Source organism: Corvus hawaiiensis, chromosome 1 (genome assembly GCF_020740725.1).
Source record: "Corvus hawaiiensis isolate bCorHaw1 chromosome 1, bCorHaw1.pri.cur, whole genome shotgun sequence".
Taxonomy (NCBI): Eukaryota; Metazoa; Chordata; class Aves; order Passeriformes; family Corvidae; genus Corvus; species Corvus hawaiiensis.
In genome coordinates this window covers 97,684,414-97,701,082 of record NC_063213.1, presented here as the reverse complement: position 1 = coordinate 97,701,082, position 16,669 = coordinate 97,684,414, and the positions used below count along the sequence as shown (strand labels likewise).

The following is a 16,669-nucleotide window of genomic DNA, read 5'->3' as shown; positions in this document are numbered from 1 at the left end:
CGGTGATTGCTGTGTTTTCCCAAGACCTGGCGCTGGGGAGGGGTTTGGGATTTTTCCGGGCGGTTCCAGCAGGGATCTGTCCCTGCCGCCCCCCTGGCAGCTGATGTGGCATCAAGCAGCTCTTTCCCTCCCCATTTTTTTTTTGGATGGGGGGAGAGCGGGAAGAAGGGAGCGGGGCAGCGACAGCGATGCTCTTTATTGGCATCCCAAGGATACACACGGACAAATTCCACCCCCCCGGGCCTCCCCCGTGCATCCCCCCCGGCTCATGCTGCCCCGAACCCTCCCGAAACCCCCCAAAATCCTTCTACTTCCTAAGAAATCGGCCCTGGAGTTACAGAGGGGGAGTGGAGGAACACACGGGGTTTGTACAACACGAAACGAGCTCTGGCTTTGGCTTGGGTTTCCCTCCTGCTTTTGGGATTTTTTGGTGTTTCCCTCCTGGTTTGGGATTTTTTTTTATGTGGGTTTTTTTGGAATTTTATTTCCATTTCTTCCCTGCAGCCAGGCGGGATTTGGGGCGGCCCCCGGCTCCTCTTTGGGTGCTGAGTTTGTCCCCGTTCCCTCGGCCCTGAAAATCCGATTTTCAGGATTCGGGGGTGCTGAAATCCCTTTCCCATGGCAGTTAAAACCTGAGAGCACGGCAGCGTTGTCCTGAGGAAAAGAGAACTCCCAGCGGGAGAGGCTCGGCCAGGTTGGCTCATCCGGGAAGTTCGGTTCGGTTTGGATCCGGGTGCATCATTCCAGGAACCCTCAGTTTGTACTGGAGTCGCTTTTCCAAAAAAAAAGGGGAAAACGGAACAACCTGACGACGACCAGTGATGGAATTCATCCCAAATCCATCCCAAATCCATCCCAGAGCGTGGCTCAGCCTGGCAGGAGCTGGGGGTTTCCAACCCAGAGTCGCCCACTGTGAGTGGGGTTGTAGATCTGGGGCAAATTTCCTTGGATTTGAGCAACAGGAGAAGTTCGGGACTCAGATTTGGGATCTGCAGCCCTTCCATGGCCAAGAGATTCCGACCAAGGACGGCTCTTCCCAAGGGATCTTGGCTCCTCCACTGCAGGCAGGAACCATCCGATACCCCAGCCTGGAGATCCGGGCCCAGCCTGTGCTTCTCCGTCACCCGGAGCACAGCAGGGAGGGAAATTCCCAGAAGATTTTGTAGGATCTGGGTGCTGGAATCCCACGGGTGCCGCTCCAACCCCTGGGAAGCTCCGAGCTCTCCCGGGAACATCCAAATCCTGCCGCGTTCCCGAGCTGCTGCAGCGATTTTCGGGGGAGGTGAACGTTTCTCGCCTCCCCATGGAGTCCTTAAGGCCAGAAATGAGGTGGGATCAGAGGATTGGGGTGGGAATTCTCACCTGGAGGCGGGGAGGGAACAGGGCTGTCGCCAGGGGGGTCACACGTAGAAACATCAAACACCACAATTCGTATTTACAAGTCTCTCCTCGAGGAGGGGACAAAAATCCCATTTCTGCCTCCAGGAAGGGATTTTGGGCTGAATCCAGAGGGGCCGGAGGAGCCACACCAGGCCCGGGGGCCGTGCCCGGCTCGCCCGGCAGCGCCTCCTCCGCGGGAACCTCGGGATGCTCCGGGCGAGGAGAGCTCAAAGCGTCGGGGACATCCCCGGGGGCCCGGTGGCAGCTCAGGGGACATCCCCGGGAGCCCGGTGGCAGCTCAGGGGACATCCCCAGCCCGGGGCCGCTCTCCAGGTCACGCAGCTGGGGCTGAAATGCCCCAAAAATGCACGTTGAGCTCTGCTGAGCGATGTCCCCTCCCCGGCGGTGACAGGGGGACGTGCTGGGGTCACCCAAGGCGGGGAGGGACCCGCGGGGACATTTCGGAGCCACCTTCACAGTGCGGGAGCAGGAGGAGCCCTTTCAGCGGGGGTGGGGACAGCAGGGACAGTGCAACGGTGGCAGGGTGGCCTCGGCCGGGGTCGGCGCAGCTCGGGGACATCGGGGACAGGCGGGGAAGGAGGAGCGGAGCCCTTGGGTGATGTCCCCGCCGGGGCAGGCACTTGGTCAGCGCTTTCCACCTTCAGCGTCCCCCACGGGGCGTGTCCGTGGGACCCTCGCCGTCCCCTCGGTGTCCCCTGCAGGGACAGGAGCTGGTGGCACCCCAGAATCTGCTCCTCGAAGTCCGGGGTGGTCCCGGCGGCTCCAAATCCCTGTGGGGCCGCGGGGGGGCCGCACCCCCGAATTTCACAGTGTAGGAAGCCGGGTCCCCTCCCCCAGCCCCCCCCCCCCCCCCCCCCAAATCCCGGGGCAGCAGCTCCGGGGCTCTCCAGCCCCGCCTTTTCTCTGCTTTTTGAGGGAAAGCAGCTGGATTTGGGGAATAGCGGGGTTGGGGCAAGAGGAAGAGGAGCCCCAGGGAGAAGGGGCTGGGAGGGGGGAGAGGAGAGGGCTGAGAGCGCGGGGGTCACTCCCGTGTCCATCTGTCCGTCTGTCCATCCATCCATCCATCCATCCATCCACCCATCCATCCACCCATCCATCCACCCATCCATCCATTCCCGCAGCCTCCCGGCGCTGCGAACGCTCCGGCAGCAGCCGGGATTTGGGATCAGGGTGGGGCTGAGCCCCCCCAGCACCGTCAGGGGCTGCCGGGCGGGGCCAGCGCGGGGAGGGGGCGGTACCGGAACCGGGAGCTCCGCGCGGGCAGCCGGGGGGGCCCGGGGGCTCTCCCCACCCTCCCCTCCGGCCCCGGGCAGGGGAGAGCCCAGAGGGGGCGGGAGGACCCCGCGGGGCCCCCCCGGGCCGCCCTTCAGACGGGGGAGGTGGCCGTGGACTCGCTGGCCAGGCTGTCGGCGATGTCCCCGCGCTGGACCCGGCGCAGGGCGGCGAGCAGCGCGTCCAGCGTGGCCGACTCGCGGCTGGCCCAGTGCGCCAGGAGAGCGCGGGCCGGGGACTCCTCGCGCGTGAAGGAGTCGATCAGGTCCTCCTTGTAGCCCAGCTCCCCGGCCAGCTGCCGCCACGTGTCCTCGGCCGAGCTGCCCAGCAGCTTCTCCACCTCCTCCTGCTTGCTGGCCGGCAGCGCGGCGTACAGGCTCCCGTCCGCCTTGGGCGCTGTGAGGGGGAAACGGCCTTAAATCCCTGCCGGGGTGTCCCTGTCCATCCCCAGGTGTCCCTGTCCATCCCAAGGTGTCCCTGTCCATCCTCCCCATCCATCCCAGGGTGTCCCTGTCCATCCCCAGGTGTCCCTGTCCATCCTCCCCATCCATCCCAGATTGTCCCCATCCATCCCAGGGTGTCCCTGTCCATCCCAGGGTGTTCCTGTCCATCCTCCCTGTCCACCTCTGGGTGCCCCTGTCCATCCCCAGGTGTTCCTGTCCATCCCAGATTGTCCCTGTCCATCCCCAGGTGTCCCTGTCCAACCCCAGGTGCCCCTGTCCATCCCCAGGTGTCCCTGTCCATCCTCCCTGTCCACCTCCAGGTGCCCCTGTCCATCCCTAGGTGTCCCTGTCCATCCCAGATTGTCCCGGTCCATCCCTGTCCATCTCCAGGTGTCCCTGTCCATCCCCAGGTGTCCCTGTCCATCCTCCCCATCCATCCCAGATTGTCCCTGTCCATCCTCCCTGTCCATCCCAGGGTGCCCCTGTCCATCCCAGACTGTCCCTGCCTGCCCCAGGGTGCCCCTGCCCACCCCCTGCCCACCCCGGGCTGTCCCAGCGGGTCCCACCTGGCCCCTGGGTGCCCTGCCCGGGGGGCTGCTGGTCGTGCAGGCTCTGGCTGTCCACGGAGATGCCGCTGTCGCTGTGCAGCTTCTCCCCCTCGGGGGACGGTGTCTGGTTCACCGGGCGGTTGTTGGCCCCTTGCTTGTTCTGCTTGCAGCTGTTCCACCTGTGGGGATGGGGCCACTGAGGTGACGTCCCTGAGGCTGGCAGGGTTTTGTCCCATTTTCTGGTTTCTGTCCCATTTTCTGGTTTCTGTCCTGGTTCCAGGACAGGCAGGGACAGGGACAGGGGTGCAGCGGGTCCCCCACCCTGCTGCCTCCTCCCTCTTCACCCCGCAGCTGCCTCACTCCTCACACCATTTTGGAAATCCCCCGGCCCGGTGCCCTCGGTGGTGGCAGCCGTGGCTGTGGGACACCTGGAGTGGGGGTCCCACCGTTCCCCACTCCCCAAAGCCCTGTCACGGTCCCTGTCACGGTCCCTGTCACGGTCCCTGTACCTCTTGAAGGCGATGTAGGCCACCAGCCCCACCACCACGGCGGCCAGGATGGAGCAGTAGACGGGGATGAGGTTGTCGGCGGTGCCGTGGGTCACCACGGGCTGCGAGCTGCCCATGACGGTGGTGACGGTGTCGGCCACGGTGCTGGCCACCCCCTCGGTGCCCGGCGGCTCCCTGGTGGCCGGCTCGGGGCTCTCAGAGCCCGCCAGGGACGGGGTGTGCGTTGTCCAGCGAGGGTGGAGACCTGCCAGGATGGAGGGGAAGGAAAATGAGGATCGGGACAGGGATTCCTGCAGGGATCTCTTCCCAAGGCTGTGGGATTGCAGAGGTGACAGCTCTGCCGCGTCCCCTTGTCCCCAGGCTTGGCCTTGCTTGTCCCCAGGACAAGCCAAAGCTGCCCCCTGCCCCGGGGGTGGCTGGAGGTGGCCGTGGCTTTGTCAGCTCTTTCCCAGCACTGGCTTTGCTCAAGTCCTGCAGCTCTTCCCAGCACAGCTCCTGGTGCTGCCGGTCCCCAAATCCAGGGAAGCCGCCCCAGCTGCCTCCCCTCCACCCCAAACCCGCTCCAGGACTGGGCTCAGGCAGCCCAGGTGTCCCCACACCCCGCACGGAGCTGCTCCCGGAGCACCAGGGCCTGGATTTGCCCCTTTCCCAGCCCCTGCCGGCTTCATCCGGGAGTGACCCCGTTCCTGCCGCGCCCGGGCGTGTCCCACGGAGCGGATCCGTCTGCTCTTGCTCCAGGGAAACGCGTGGCTGCCCCATCGCATCCCATCCCATCGCATCGCATCCCATCCCATCCCATCGCATCCCATCCCTTCCCATCGCATCCCATCGCATCCCATCCCATCCCATCCCATCCCATCCCATCGCATCGCATCGCATCCCATCCCATCCCATCCCATCCCATCCCATCCCGAATTCCCTGTGCCCTCTCCAGGCCTCTGCCCGGTGCCACTGCCGAGGCCGGGCCGCATCCCCCAGCCCATCCCGGAGTGAGGATGCGCCTGGAATCGCGGCGGGAGCCGGGACCTCGCCCTGCCACCCCCCTGCCAGCCCCCGGTGTCACGGTGCCGACCTGGAATTGTGCCAGGCTGGAATTCCGCCTCGCCAGCCCCCGCGGGGGGGGGGGGGGGGGGGGGTGACATCCTGCCCTGCCGTGTCCCCGCCCCGCTGCCCTTTGGGAGCCGCTCCCGGCGGACAAAGCCGGCCCTGTGTCCTTGACTTGTGGCTCCATTTACTCGACCCTTCCGAGGAGCTGCCCCGGGGCCGCGGCTCGGCGGCGGCCGGGACAAAGCCCTTTTCTCCCCTCGGGCTCGGGGCAGGGAATGACGCCGCTGTCCCTGCCAGGGAATGGCCGCTGTCCCTGCCAAGGAGCTGCCGGCACCCCCGGCTGGAGCAGCGTTCCCGGCTGGAGCAGCGTTCCCGGCTGGAGCAGCACTCCCGGCTGGAGCAGCACTCCCGGCTGGAGCAGCACACCCGTGGCTTTTAGCTCTGCCCTTATTTCTCCCCTTTTTCCTCCTGGAGCTGGGTTTGGGATGCTGATGGGGGCTGTGAGGAAACCTCAGCTCCTTTCTCTCGCCCAGCACTGCCAGATCCCAGCGCCGCTCCCTAAATCCAGGCTGAGCCACGCTTGGGCAGCTTCACCGGGAGCTTCCCTGCGGTGGCAGCGGAGCTGTGACAATGACACAGCGACACCGGGGCAGCTCAGCGCCCTCTCCTCGCGGCTCTTACCCCGGCACTCCGCGTCCGCCACGGCCGTGCACTCCCGCACCAGCACCTCGTTCTCCTCGCACGTGGTGCAGGGCAGGCAGGGGTCCACGAAGTTGGCCTCGCTGGAGAAGGTGCCCTCGGGACACTCCTCGCACACCGTGTCCTGCGAGTCCTTGCAGGGGAACATGAGGCCGAAGCCCACCTCGCACACGCGGCACTCGCGGCAGCTCCCGCTGGATTCGTCCTGGAAGTATCCGTAGGCGCAGCGGCAAACGGCGTCGTCCGACTCGACGCAGGGCGCGGACATGCTCTGCAGCCCCACGCACTGCGTGCACGGCTTGCACGGCTCCGTGGCGCTCACCGTGTCCGAGTAGGTGACACCTGTGGGGATGCGGGGTCACGGAGGGCTCGGCGTGGTGTCCCCGCGGTCACTCGGCTCTGCTGGCGCAGGCCGGGACGTGGTTGGGATCAAATCCGTGTTCCTGCTCCCAGCATTTCCCTCTGCGGCCCCCCAGCACCTCCCGGCCTCCCTCAGGCTCTTCTTCCCATTCACACCTTCCCCATTCCCACAGAAATTCCGAGCTCTGAGCATCCCCCAAGGCTCCTCATCCCATTAACGCTTTCCCCATTCCCGCCGCAATTCCCAGTTCCCCGCGGCTCCAGCCGGGACGTGCTGCCCTCAGTGCCCATCCCAGCGCTCTCTGCTCACGTCCCCGCGCTAATTCCTGGTTTTATTCCCATTTTTGACCTCCCGACGGTCCCTGTGGGCATCCCGCGGCCATCCCTGCTCCTCGCATCCCATCACTTTCTCCTCCACATCCTGCCCGGGGGTCCCCGGGGCCCCGCGCCCCCTCCCCGCCCGCGTGTCCCCGGCTCGGGGTGTGATGCGGACAGGAGGCGGCAGCGTTTAATTGCTGACTCTGCCTGACCCCGGGGCTCCTGGCGCTCCGGTTTCATCCTGCAGGACGCGCTGCCAGGGAAATCAATCCCCGGCCCTCGCTCTGCCCGCTCCCGGAGGAGTTTGGGGATATTTTTAGCCCCGGAAGAGGGGTCAGAGCCCGTCCTGGAGGGCGCAGCTGCTGTCCCCGCACCGGCCGCTGCCAGCGATCCCACCGGAGCCTCGTCCCTCATCCCAGGGAAATTCCAGCCTGAGTGATGGAGAAGGGGCTGGGGATCCCACCTCAATCCCCGCTCCTCGGAGAACGAGGCGGCCTCGAGCTGACCCCGATCAATGCCAGGGATGGTGTGGGAAGGACAATTCCCACTCCCAGCAGCTCCCAGCTTCCCTGGGGACGCTGAGCCGGGGACAGGATCGGGGCAGAGCTCCTTGGGATGTGAATTTTGGGCTGCTCCAGAGGGGAGTGAAGCATCCCAAACCCCTGGGATGGGTGGGATGGGAGGGATGGAAGTCTCATCCCAGCCTCGGCAGCTGATTTTTCCCATCCTCAGCATCTCCCCTCCCCCTGCACCTCTCCTGAGGCCTTCCCTGGATCTGCAGGACACCGGAGAACTGGGAAATCATAAAATCATGGAATGATTTGTGTCGTGAGTGACCTTAAATCCCAGCCAGTGCCCTGGGCAGGGACACCTCCCACTATCCCAGGCTGCTCCAAACCCCATCCTTGGACACTCCCGGGGGTGGGACAGCCACGGCTTCTCTGGGCACCCTGTCCCTGGTGCTGCCGGCCCTGGGCTACCCGGGGTGGCCGAGCAGCCGCTGTCCTGTGCCCGGCCAGGCGAGCAGCGCCGGAGCAGCCCCGGGGCGGCACACGCGGCTCCCATTAACCTGGGCTCATCCCTCGCATTATCCTGAATTATTGATGGGCCCCATTAGAGCGGGGAAGTGGCCAGGAAAGGCTTTCGGCTGAGTGGGCACATTTGCAGTGGCAGCCGAAGGTATCTGAGCTGAGCGATTACAGCCGAGATTCAAACAGGGCCCCCCTCCCTCATCCCTCCCTCATCCCTCCCTCCCCCGGCAGCGCGGGAGGCTGCGAGGGATAAATAAATCATGAGGCAGCAATCGGGGATTGGGGGGGCCGGAATGGGGCAAAAATAGGAAATTAGAACAACCCCCCCCCCCATTTGGGATGGTCTCTTGCGGCCCCCCCGGGCTTTGGCAGGGGCCAGGCTTTGGTTGCAGCAGGTTTTTTCCAAAACAATTCCGCCGGCAGATCGGGAACGTGTCCAAGGGAGTGCTCGGAGGAGGCAGCCCGGGGTGCAGGTGGGGATCCCAGCCCTGGGCCGTGCCCGCATTCCTGGGGCTCAGTCTGGAGGCTCTGCCAGCAGCGGGGCTGCCTCCACCTGCCCAGCCCGCGGCAGCGGGATCCAGCGGGATCCAGCGGGATCCAGGGGGATCCACAGCCACCGGGATCCTCTGCCCATCCCAGCAAGGGACGGCCGTGGTGTTTGCAGGTTTCCTTCCCTCCCCACTCCAAAATCCCTCTCAGGGAAGAGCTGAGGATTTTCCTTTGGTGGGATCCATCCCTCAGTGGGATCCAGCCCCTGGCTGGGATCCGTTTCCCGGCTGGGCGCAGGGAGGCAGCGCCGTCCATCGATCCCGCAGGACGCCGAGGTATTTTTAGCGCTGCCCTGGCTCTGCTCTGTCCCTGCTCCGCTCCTCCGGCCTCCTCTGCCTCCTCTTCTCCCCGCCAGCCCCGCTCCGGCCCTTCCCCCTCTCCCATCGCCTCCCCAGAGCCACCCGGGCTGGGCTGGCACCGCTTTTCCCGACAGATCCCGCTCCGGAGGGTTCCCGGCGGTGCCTGGGGAGGGCAGAGCGCTGCTGCCGCCCCGGCATTGTCTGAGCGGCGATCCCTGCCCGGTTCCTCTGCCCGCGCTCCCGCCGCGCTCGGCTCGCGGCTCCCACCGACATTTATGGAGCGCTGGACTCGGGAATCGTGCCTGGAGCCGGCCTGGAGAGCGCCGTCCCCTCCCTCCCGAGGTCTGCCCCTCCCGTCTCAGTTTTGCTGCTGTTTTGTGGCCTTTTCGAGGTTTAAAAGTAAAATAATTAAGGTGGTTCACGGGGAGGCATCCCTGGGGATGGATCTGGGGTCAGTCGGGGTGGGAAGGGGGATTTTACGGAGGTGGATGCTGGGCCAGCAGGTGGAGAGACAGCGGGAATGGGGCTGGAACCGTGTCCGGGATCAGAGATCCCAGCCCAGGGAGAGGAGGGATTGACGGGGGGAATCTTTGGAGGAACGCGGGTGCCGGTGCACGGCTCGGGGAATCCGGGAATATCCCGACCCGCAAGGATCATCCACTCCTGCTCTGCACAGGGCCCATCCCAAATCCCACCCTGTGCCTGAGAGCGCTGTCCAGCCCCAGCTCTGGGGCTGTGCCACTCCCCGCGCCCCAAGCCCCATTTTGGGGGAAGAATATCCCACTTTCATTAACCCTTTCCCCAGAATCCAGCCCCAACCCCGCCTGACTCAGCACAGGCGTGAGCTGGGAATGCTGTGACGCTTCCAGGAGGGAACAAGGAGATGCTTGGGGAGACTCCAGCCCCTGTCTCTGGTCCCGCTGACCCCGTGGCAGCCCCGGGGGGTACTCACTGTCCAGGCAGGGCTCGCAGACGGTCTGGTTGACCCCGCAGGGCTGCACCACGCCCTCGCCCAGGTTGCAGGCCCGGCAGCACTCCCCGCTGGCCGTGAACAGCTTGGAGAAACAGTTGTCCTTGGAGCCCCAGGCGGGTCCCTGGCGGAGAGAGCAGAGCCGGGAGGTCACTCCTGTCGCCGGAGGATGATGTGACACCCAGGGAAGGGCCTGCTCTGAGGACATCCTACTCACGCAAAATACAGATTTTGGGGGGAAAAAAGCACTGTTCCAGGCAAAATTCACTCATCAGGAAAGATCCTGCTGAGTTCTGCAGCTGGAGGGAGCCAGGAGAGCCCCCGGGGGGGGGTTTGGGGTGAGGTGGCCTCTGTTTGTCCTTGTCCCTCGCCTGAGCCACCTCCTGTGAGGGCACTGAGCCATCTCGGAGGGCTCAGCCCTTCCCAGCCTGGGGAATGGCACAGGAGACGTTCCTGCCTCGGGGGAGGGTTTGGAGAGCCGGGGTGGCAGCTCTGCCCCCCAAAACCGCCTGGGGACCAGAACCAGATGGAAACGAAGAGCTGAGGGAGCCCCGGGAGCTTTGGACACCCTGTCTGGTGGCACCGGGTGTCCCTGCTCGAACAACCTGTCCCCACACCTGGCAGCCACAAACACCCCACGGGTGAAAATCGGCTGAAATCGCATCGGCAGCTGCTCCCCAAAACCCCTCCTGGCCACCACCCCGGGGTGTGGAAGCCTCTCCTGGAGCTTCCAGTCCTTCCAGGCCTCCTCCTGCTCCCTCTTCTCGCAGCCCCGGGGCCGGACCATCCCTTTGCCACCCACCCACGGCTGATTTTTTGGGGGGGGGAGTGGCTCTGGGGGAGCATCTGGCGGCCTCGTCAGCGCCTTGGCCGCGTCCCCGCGCTCGGAGCGGCGCTCGGAGCTCCCTGCGCGCCGCATCCGGCGGGGCCGAGACAATGGAGCGCCAATTCCAGGCAGCTGAATGACAAAGTGCTCCAATTACCGTGCGCTGGGAGGCGGCCGCTCCCCCTCCCCGGCGCGGCTCCGCCAGCCCGGCCTGGCAGCCCCTTCTTCCAGCCCTTTTCCAGCTCCTTTTTCCATTTTCCAGCCCTTTTCCAGCCCCTTCCAGCCCGCTCCGGGCGGACAGGAGGGACTGGAATATCGGGAAGCCTCCCAGCACCCCCAAATGTCACCTGGGAAGGGGTTTGGGCTGAGGCGGTGGCCTCTCGTGGGGGGCACATTTGGGGTTTTGGAGCCAGCCTGGCCGAGCTCATCCCGCTGCCCCATTGGGGCAGGGTTTGGCCGCTCGCAGCTCCCCAGGGATGCGCTTCCAGCGGCCGGGAGCGGGGCTGGCTAGGAATAGTGACTGGGCTGGCCACGGCAGCACCCAGAGCTCCCCGTGATCCCAGAGCACCCCACGATCCCAGAGCTCCCCGTGATCCCAGAGCTCCCCGTGATCCCAGAGCTCCCGGCTCCCGCACGCCGTGGGCAGCTGCGAGCAGCTCCGCGTGGGACTGGCCTGGCCGCGCCACCCGGATCCCCTCTCCGGCCACCTGTCCCCTCCCCCGGGGCCGGTGCCACCCCCCCCCCCCCCCCCCCCGCCGGGTCCCACCGCCCACGCTCCTCAAACGCTGCGGAAAATGCAATTCCCAGCTCCAGGTGCCTCGACCCCTCCCTCTTGTTCCGGGGGTTTCCTTCGGGTTCTGGGCGCGCTGAGCCCCCCTCGGGACGAACAGGCCGGGAAGGGGCACCTGGTCCGCGTTAGGCCGCGGAAATGTGCGCGTTATTAGCGCGGCTCCCGGCGACAAAGCCGCGGGTATTAACGCCATAAAGCATTCTGACAGCTGGCCCAGGGCGCGGGCGGAGGGCGCAGGCGACACCTCTGGAAGCTCTTAATTGCTTTTGGAGCCGTGTCGGGGGGGTTGGAGCCCGAGCAGGCGCTGCCGAGTGAGGACAGAGCCGCTCCGGGCGGGATTTGGGAGCCCTGGTGCTGGAAACAGCCCGGCAGGGGCGCGGGGAGGGGAGGGGATGCTCCGGCTGGAGACGAGCCCGGCAGCGAGATCCGAGCTGCCCCCGGGCCTGGCGGACGCGCTCTGCCTCTCTTGGCCGAGCCCCGCGGCTGGGAGAGGCCAAATCCCGGCTCCCAGCCATTCCCGAAGTTTGGGCAGCTCGGGGAGCCGCGTCCGAGCGCTGCGGGTCCGCCCAGCCCCGGGCAGCGGGAGGGCTCCGGGCCGAGCAGCGCAGGTACCGAGCAGCGAGCGCGGCGGGCTTGGGGGGTCCCGGGGTTTGGGGAGTCCCGGGGTGCGGACACAGCTGGGGGGGCACATCTGGGGTCTCCCTTCCCCGGGGACCCCCGGGGACACTCCCAGCCCCGCAGGTGCAATCCTGGGGGGCAGAACCAGCTCCCCGAGGTGGCCTCGACCCGGGGAAGTGGCGATTTGGGGACATCACAGCCCAGGGCGGGGGGGGAGTGGGCGATGCCCTGGGGGGAAATCGCTGGGATCCATCTGACCGGGACAGCTCCGGTCCCTCCTGCCACCCGCCCGCTGTCACAGCATCCCTGGGGAGCTTTGTCCGTCCTGGTCCCGCGGGGATGCGGGGGAAAGGAGCCCCCTGGAACGGCGGTGCCAACCCCGCTCCGCTCCTCAGCCCCTGCACGGGGCCGCTGAACTCCACCTTTATTTAATATCCTGCCCGAGGGGTGTCCGGCTGCCTGACGACCCCCCTGGGACCCCCGCCAAATCCTGCCCCAGCTGCGGGGTTGGACCCCCCCGGCCGCCCCACTCCGGGCACCCCCCCCCTCTGCCGGCCCCCCCTCCCCGTGCCCTGAAGTTTTTTTGTCTGGGCCACACGCCGAGGGCTCTGCCGGCAGGAAAAGGGTCTCAGCCTTGGCTCGGGGAGAGTTTGGAGCAGGGAGAGTCTGGGAGAGCTTTGGGGGGTGGGTGGGGGGCAGGTGATGAAGGCACTGGGGGTGCGGGGGGGGGCTTCTTCCCCCCTCCCCTCGGACTGAGGCTCTGCCACCCTTTGCACTGGCAGAGCTCGGGGCAGCGGGACCGGAGGGGCTGTGGGACCCCCGCCCCACCTCCCTCTGCACCCCAAAGAGCTCTGCCCGGCTCCGCCGGGGCCCCCCCGGTGCCTCCGGGACCCCCCAGCCCGGCACGACGGGGACCCCGCTCCTGCCTGTGCTGTCCCCTGAGCCCTCCTCCCATCCCGGGACCCCCGGGACCCTCCTTGCCAGCAGCCCGGGACCCCCGGGACCCTCCAAACACCCCCGTGTGATGCCTCCGGGACCCTCCATCCCACCCCCGCCCGGTGCCTCGGGGACTCTCCATCCCCCGGTGCCTCCGGGGACGCTCCGCGCCGTCCCCGGGACGCGACTCCCGGTGTCCCCGGGACGCTGCATCCCCCTGCCCGCCGGGGCTCTCGGGGCTCCCCCCGGGGCGCTGCTCCCCCCGGACGCTGCTCCCCGCACTCACCGCCGGCAGCAGGAGCAGCAGCAGCAGCGGCGGCGGCGGCAGGAGCCCGGCCATGGCGCGGGGGGAGCGGGGCCGGTGACAGCCCCGGGAGCCGGAGCGCGGCCGGGCTGCCGTCGCTCTGCCGCCCTCCGCCGCGGCGGCGGCCAGAAAAGGCTGCAAGTCCCTCCTCCTCCTCCTCCTCCTCCTCCTCCTCCTCCTCCCCGCCCCCGGAGCATCACGAGCGGCCGAGCCCGCACCCTCCTCCGCCGCCGCCACACAAAGCCCGGGCCCCCCGGGCCCCCCCGGCCCCGCCGCCCGCCCACGAAGCGCTTTTGGGGTGCGCTCGCTCCGTGTCCGGCCGGGGCTCCTCGACCCCTCGGTTCTTCTCGCCCTCCATCCATCGTTTTTCCTCCCGTGCTCTCTGTCCGTCCTTCCAGCCCCCTCCCCATCCCCTCCCGCCTCCGTCCGTCTGTCCCCGTCCGTCTGTCCCCGCCTTGGGGTCACCGACACCACCGCAGCCCCGCGGGATGGGATGGGGTGACCGGACTTGCTCCGGCTGCAGGGGACAAGGGGCAGCACCCACAGACTGGGGACACCCCCAGAGTTGTCCCCGCGGTCCGGGTGACACCGAGAGGCCCTCAGAGGGGAACGCGCGGCGGGGACTGAATTAAATCCTTGTCATTCAGCTCTCCGCAGCAAAATATCCCGTGTCCCGTGGTCCCTGAAAAGGTCCCCGCGTGCCGCCCTCCTTTGTCCTGATGCTCGCAGGGTGACTCTGCCCGGCCTCCTGCCCTCCCGGATCCCACAGGAATGGCAGCTGGAAATGCCAGGGCTCGTCCCTCATCCCGCAGCGCTGCGTCAGCCCCGGGCACGGCTCTGTGGGGTCACCGGAACAATGAGGGGGGGGTCACTGGTGGCACTGGGAATGGCCCGGGCACGCTGCCACTGCCCCGGGGTGGCTCCTGTGGCCACGGTGGCCTCGGCACAGCGGATTTGGCCTCGTGCGCGTCCAGCTCCAGGTGTTTCCTCCCCGCTCCGGCCCCTGCAGGTGCTTTTGGGGTTCCCAAACCCAGCGGTTCCCACCCCTGCAGCCACGGGAGCCCCTGAGCTCCCCAAATCCCCGCGGGTCCCGGCGGGAAAGCGCCGTTCCGCTGGATTTCCTCTGGAAAAGCCAGTTCTGGGCTCTGCGAGGTGCTCGGGGCCGGCTGCTGCCGCCCGGCTCATCCCGGGAAGGGCTTCACGGAATTCCCTCGCTCGCAGCTTTTCCACGGGATTAAACCCGAGCCGGAGCTGCCGTTTGTTCTCCGTCACGGGCGGAACATCTGGGAGACACATGGAGAAGCCTTTCCCAGCCAAAAGAGCCACGCCGGGGCCAGGTGGGGACGGGGTGGGCTGTGCCCGGGGCTCGGGATGCCCGCCCGGAGCTCGGGATGCCCGCCCGCGGCGGGACGGGCAGCGAGGGCAGAGACAATCCCGGCGCTTTAAGGGGTTTTTACGGGATCACCGACGACACCGCAGCCCCAGAGGGACGGGATGGGGTGACCGGATTTCCTCCGGCTGCAGGGGACAAGGGACAACGGCCCTGAGGACATTCCCGGGAGCGGGAATGGGGGCAGGCTCGTGGCGAGGCTGGCACAGCGGGGGAGCCGCCGCGGGATCCCGCAATTAATTTGCCGCAGCAAGTGGCAAATCCAGATGTTTTCCTTGGGCCCTTGGATAAATCCCTCCTCCCCCTCCTCCCTCTCCTTCCCCTCCTCCTCCTCCTTCTCCTTCCCCTCCTCCTTCTCCTTCTCCTTCTCCTTCTCCTCCTCCTTCTCCTTCTCCTTCTCCTTCTCCTTCTCCTTCTCCTTCTCCTTCTCCTTCTCCTTCTCCTTCTCCTTCTTCTCCTCCTTCTCCTCCTCCTCCTCCTCCTTCTCCTCCTCCTCCTCCCCCCTCGCTGGGCACACCGAGCTCCTGCCCCGTGGCCCCCGAGCCCCATCCCTGCCACCATCGCGGCCCGGTGCCAGTCTGGGAATCATCCCGGGATAAACCCAGCCCTGGAAAAGCCCATCCCGCCCAGCTGGGCTCCATCTGCGCCGGGCGAGGGGAAGTGAAAATTCCCGCTCCCATCCCGCGGCTCCTCTGGGGAAGGGACTCACGGAATTCTTCACCAAGTCACACGCGCGGCACTTTTCCTGTCCCCAAAAGAGGTTGCGGCCCTTTCCCGGCTCCTTGAGGTGACAAAGAGCCTCTGGAAGGTCTGGTGTCACCTCCTCGAATTAAACCCGAAGGCTCTGGGGGTGTTTTTGGGGGGGGAATGGTGGGAAATGGAACTCTCTGAGTGTTGCAACCCCTGAGGCCACCCCAACATTCGCCCACCTGCCACTGGCTCTGCAGTGGGGCTGACCAGGGCCCCAAAAAGCCTCGTGGCCATCGGGGGGACCCCAAAATCCGCTCTCAGGGGTGGGGCGGTGCCAGGGCTGGGTTTGTGGTGCGAGAGCAGCTCAGGGAGGGCTTGGCCACGTTTTCAATGACAAAAAGAAGCTTCCATGATTTTTTTTTCCACGAATTTCCCGAACTCCCCTCAGGCTGCAGGGATCACGCAGGAAGGGGTTTCCCTGCTGGAGGGAGAGCGCCAGAAAGGGCAGGATTAATTAGCAAAAGGCCAATTAGAGCTGGGTGAAACATCGCACGCAGTCCCTGCCGTCCTCCGAGCGATTTCACCCCCTCGTTATCTCCCTTCAGGCGCTTCCAGATTCTCCACCTCCCAGAGGGATCCAGGGGATGTTTTCCCCTCTCCCAGGAAGCCCCCCAGAGCCCCCAGGAAGAGCCCGGCTTAAACACTCGGGGCCAGCCCCCGCCCGCGAAGTTTTTGTGGCTTTTACTCCAAAGCCGAGGTGAAATTCCCTTCCCGACGGAGCCAATCCCGCGGCGATGGCGAGGTAGAAATGAGGCTGAATTAATGACGCTCCTCGGGAAGCGAGCGCCGGGAGCTGAGAGCAGGAACAGCGAGGAAAAACCCGCGGGGAGGGAAAGGGGCCGGGGCCGGAGCGGGTCTGGGGCAGGGAACGGGGCAGGGAATGCTCCGGGGGAAGGGGAGAGGGGGCCTGGGCGTGAGGGAAAATCCCTTCTGGGGGGGAAAGGGAGGAAAATTCGGGTGGAATCAGGCTCTGACCCGGTGTTGCCTTGCTGGGAGCCATCGGAGCGTTCCCGTCTCCAGGGGTGGAGGGGAACTTGCGGCAAAAAGGCGCCTTTTAAAAATGCCATGTTTTCCAAAGGAAAAAAGGGGGAAAGATTATTTGAACTCCCCAGAGCAGTTCAGGTGAGAGATTCGCACCTTGGGCCACTCGGCCAGAGCCCAGCCCGTGTCTAGGGAGCAGGAAGGGAAGCGCTCCCACCTGGATGCTCCGGTTTTCCTGGAAATCGATGGGATTCAGGCCCTTAAAAGCCTTCAGGGATGGAGGCCAAGCTCGGCTCTCATGCTGAGGTGCCCGGGCCCGTTCCCTGCTCCCATCTGGAGCTCTGCCAGCTCCAAACCCATTTGTTCCCTGTGACGGAGGGCCGGGAATTACGGCTCCATTTGGAACCACAATTCCAGGACTGTGGGACACCCTTCCTGCCTGGAGCGTTGGGAACACGGAGCGGTTCCCTCGGAGCGCTTTTTCCATTCAGGGGAAAACTCTTCCCTGGATTTGGGCAGCAGGGGAGGAACTGTCCAGGACACCTCCCACTTTTCCCTTAATCCAGCCTTGCTCATCCCATCTGTGCCTTGGATGCAGCCTGGGGAAAATGGGGAGTGAGCTGGAAAA

The 16,669-nt window shown here is 66.2% G+C and overlaps 1 protein-coding gene across 2 annotated transcripts; it reads right to left on the bottom strand.

The window, feature by feature from the left end:
* Positions 1-476: 476 nt before the first annotated feature.
* NGFR (nerve growth factor receptor) lies at positions 477-13,022 on the bottom strand. 2 transcript variants are annotated; one of them, XM_048319831.1, is made up of 6 exons: positions 12,903-13,022; positions 9,429-9,570; positions 5,902-6,261; positions 4,174-4,417; positions 3,683-3,843; positions 477-3,069 (listed from the first exon to the last, which is right to left on the bottom strand). In XM_048319831.1, the coding sequence occupies exons 1-6, from the start codon at positions 12,954-12,956 to the stop codon at positions 2,768-2,770; spliced, it is 1,263 nt and encodes a 420-aa protein (XP_048175788.1). In that variant the 5' UTR covers positions 12,957-13,022; the 3' UTR covers positions 477-2,767. The 2 variants fall into 2 exon arrangements, with proteins under 2 accessions (XP_048175788.1, XP_048175779.1); XM_048319822.1 differs by lacking the exon at positions 12,903-13,022 and having other exon boundaries at positions 9,429-9,669.
* Between the last annotated feature and the right edge of the window lie 3,647 nt (positions 13,023-16,669).

Excerpts from the sequence above, each read along its gene's own strand:
- NGFR (XM_048319822.1), bottom strand. The coding sequence starts at position 9,654 with ATGTCCTCAGAGCAGGCCCTTCCCTGGGTGTCACATCATCCTCCGGCG. Across the intron at positions 6,262-9,428 it reads CTGCGAGCCCTGCCTGGACA|GTGTCACCTACTCGGACACG; the intron begins GTGAGTACCCCC and ends GCATCCCCACAG. Across the intron at positions 4,418-5,901 it reads GGCGGACGCGGAGTGCCGGG|GTCTCCACCCTCGCTGGACA; the intron begins GTAAGAGCCGCG and ends CCATCCTGGCAG.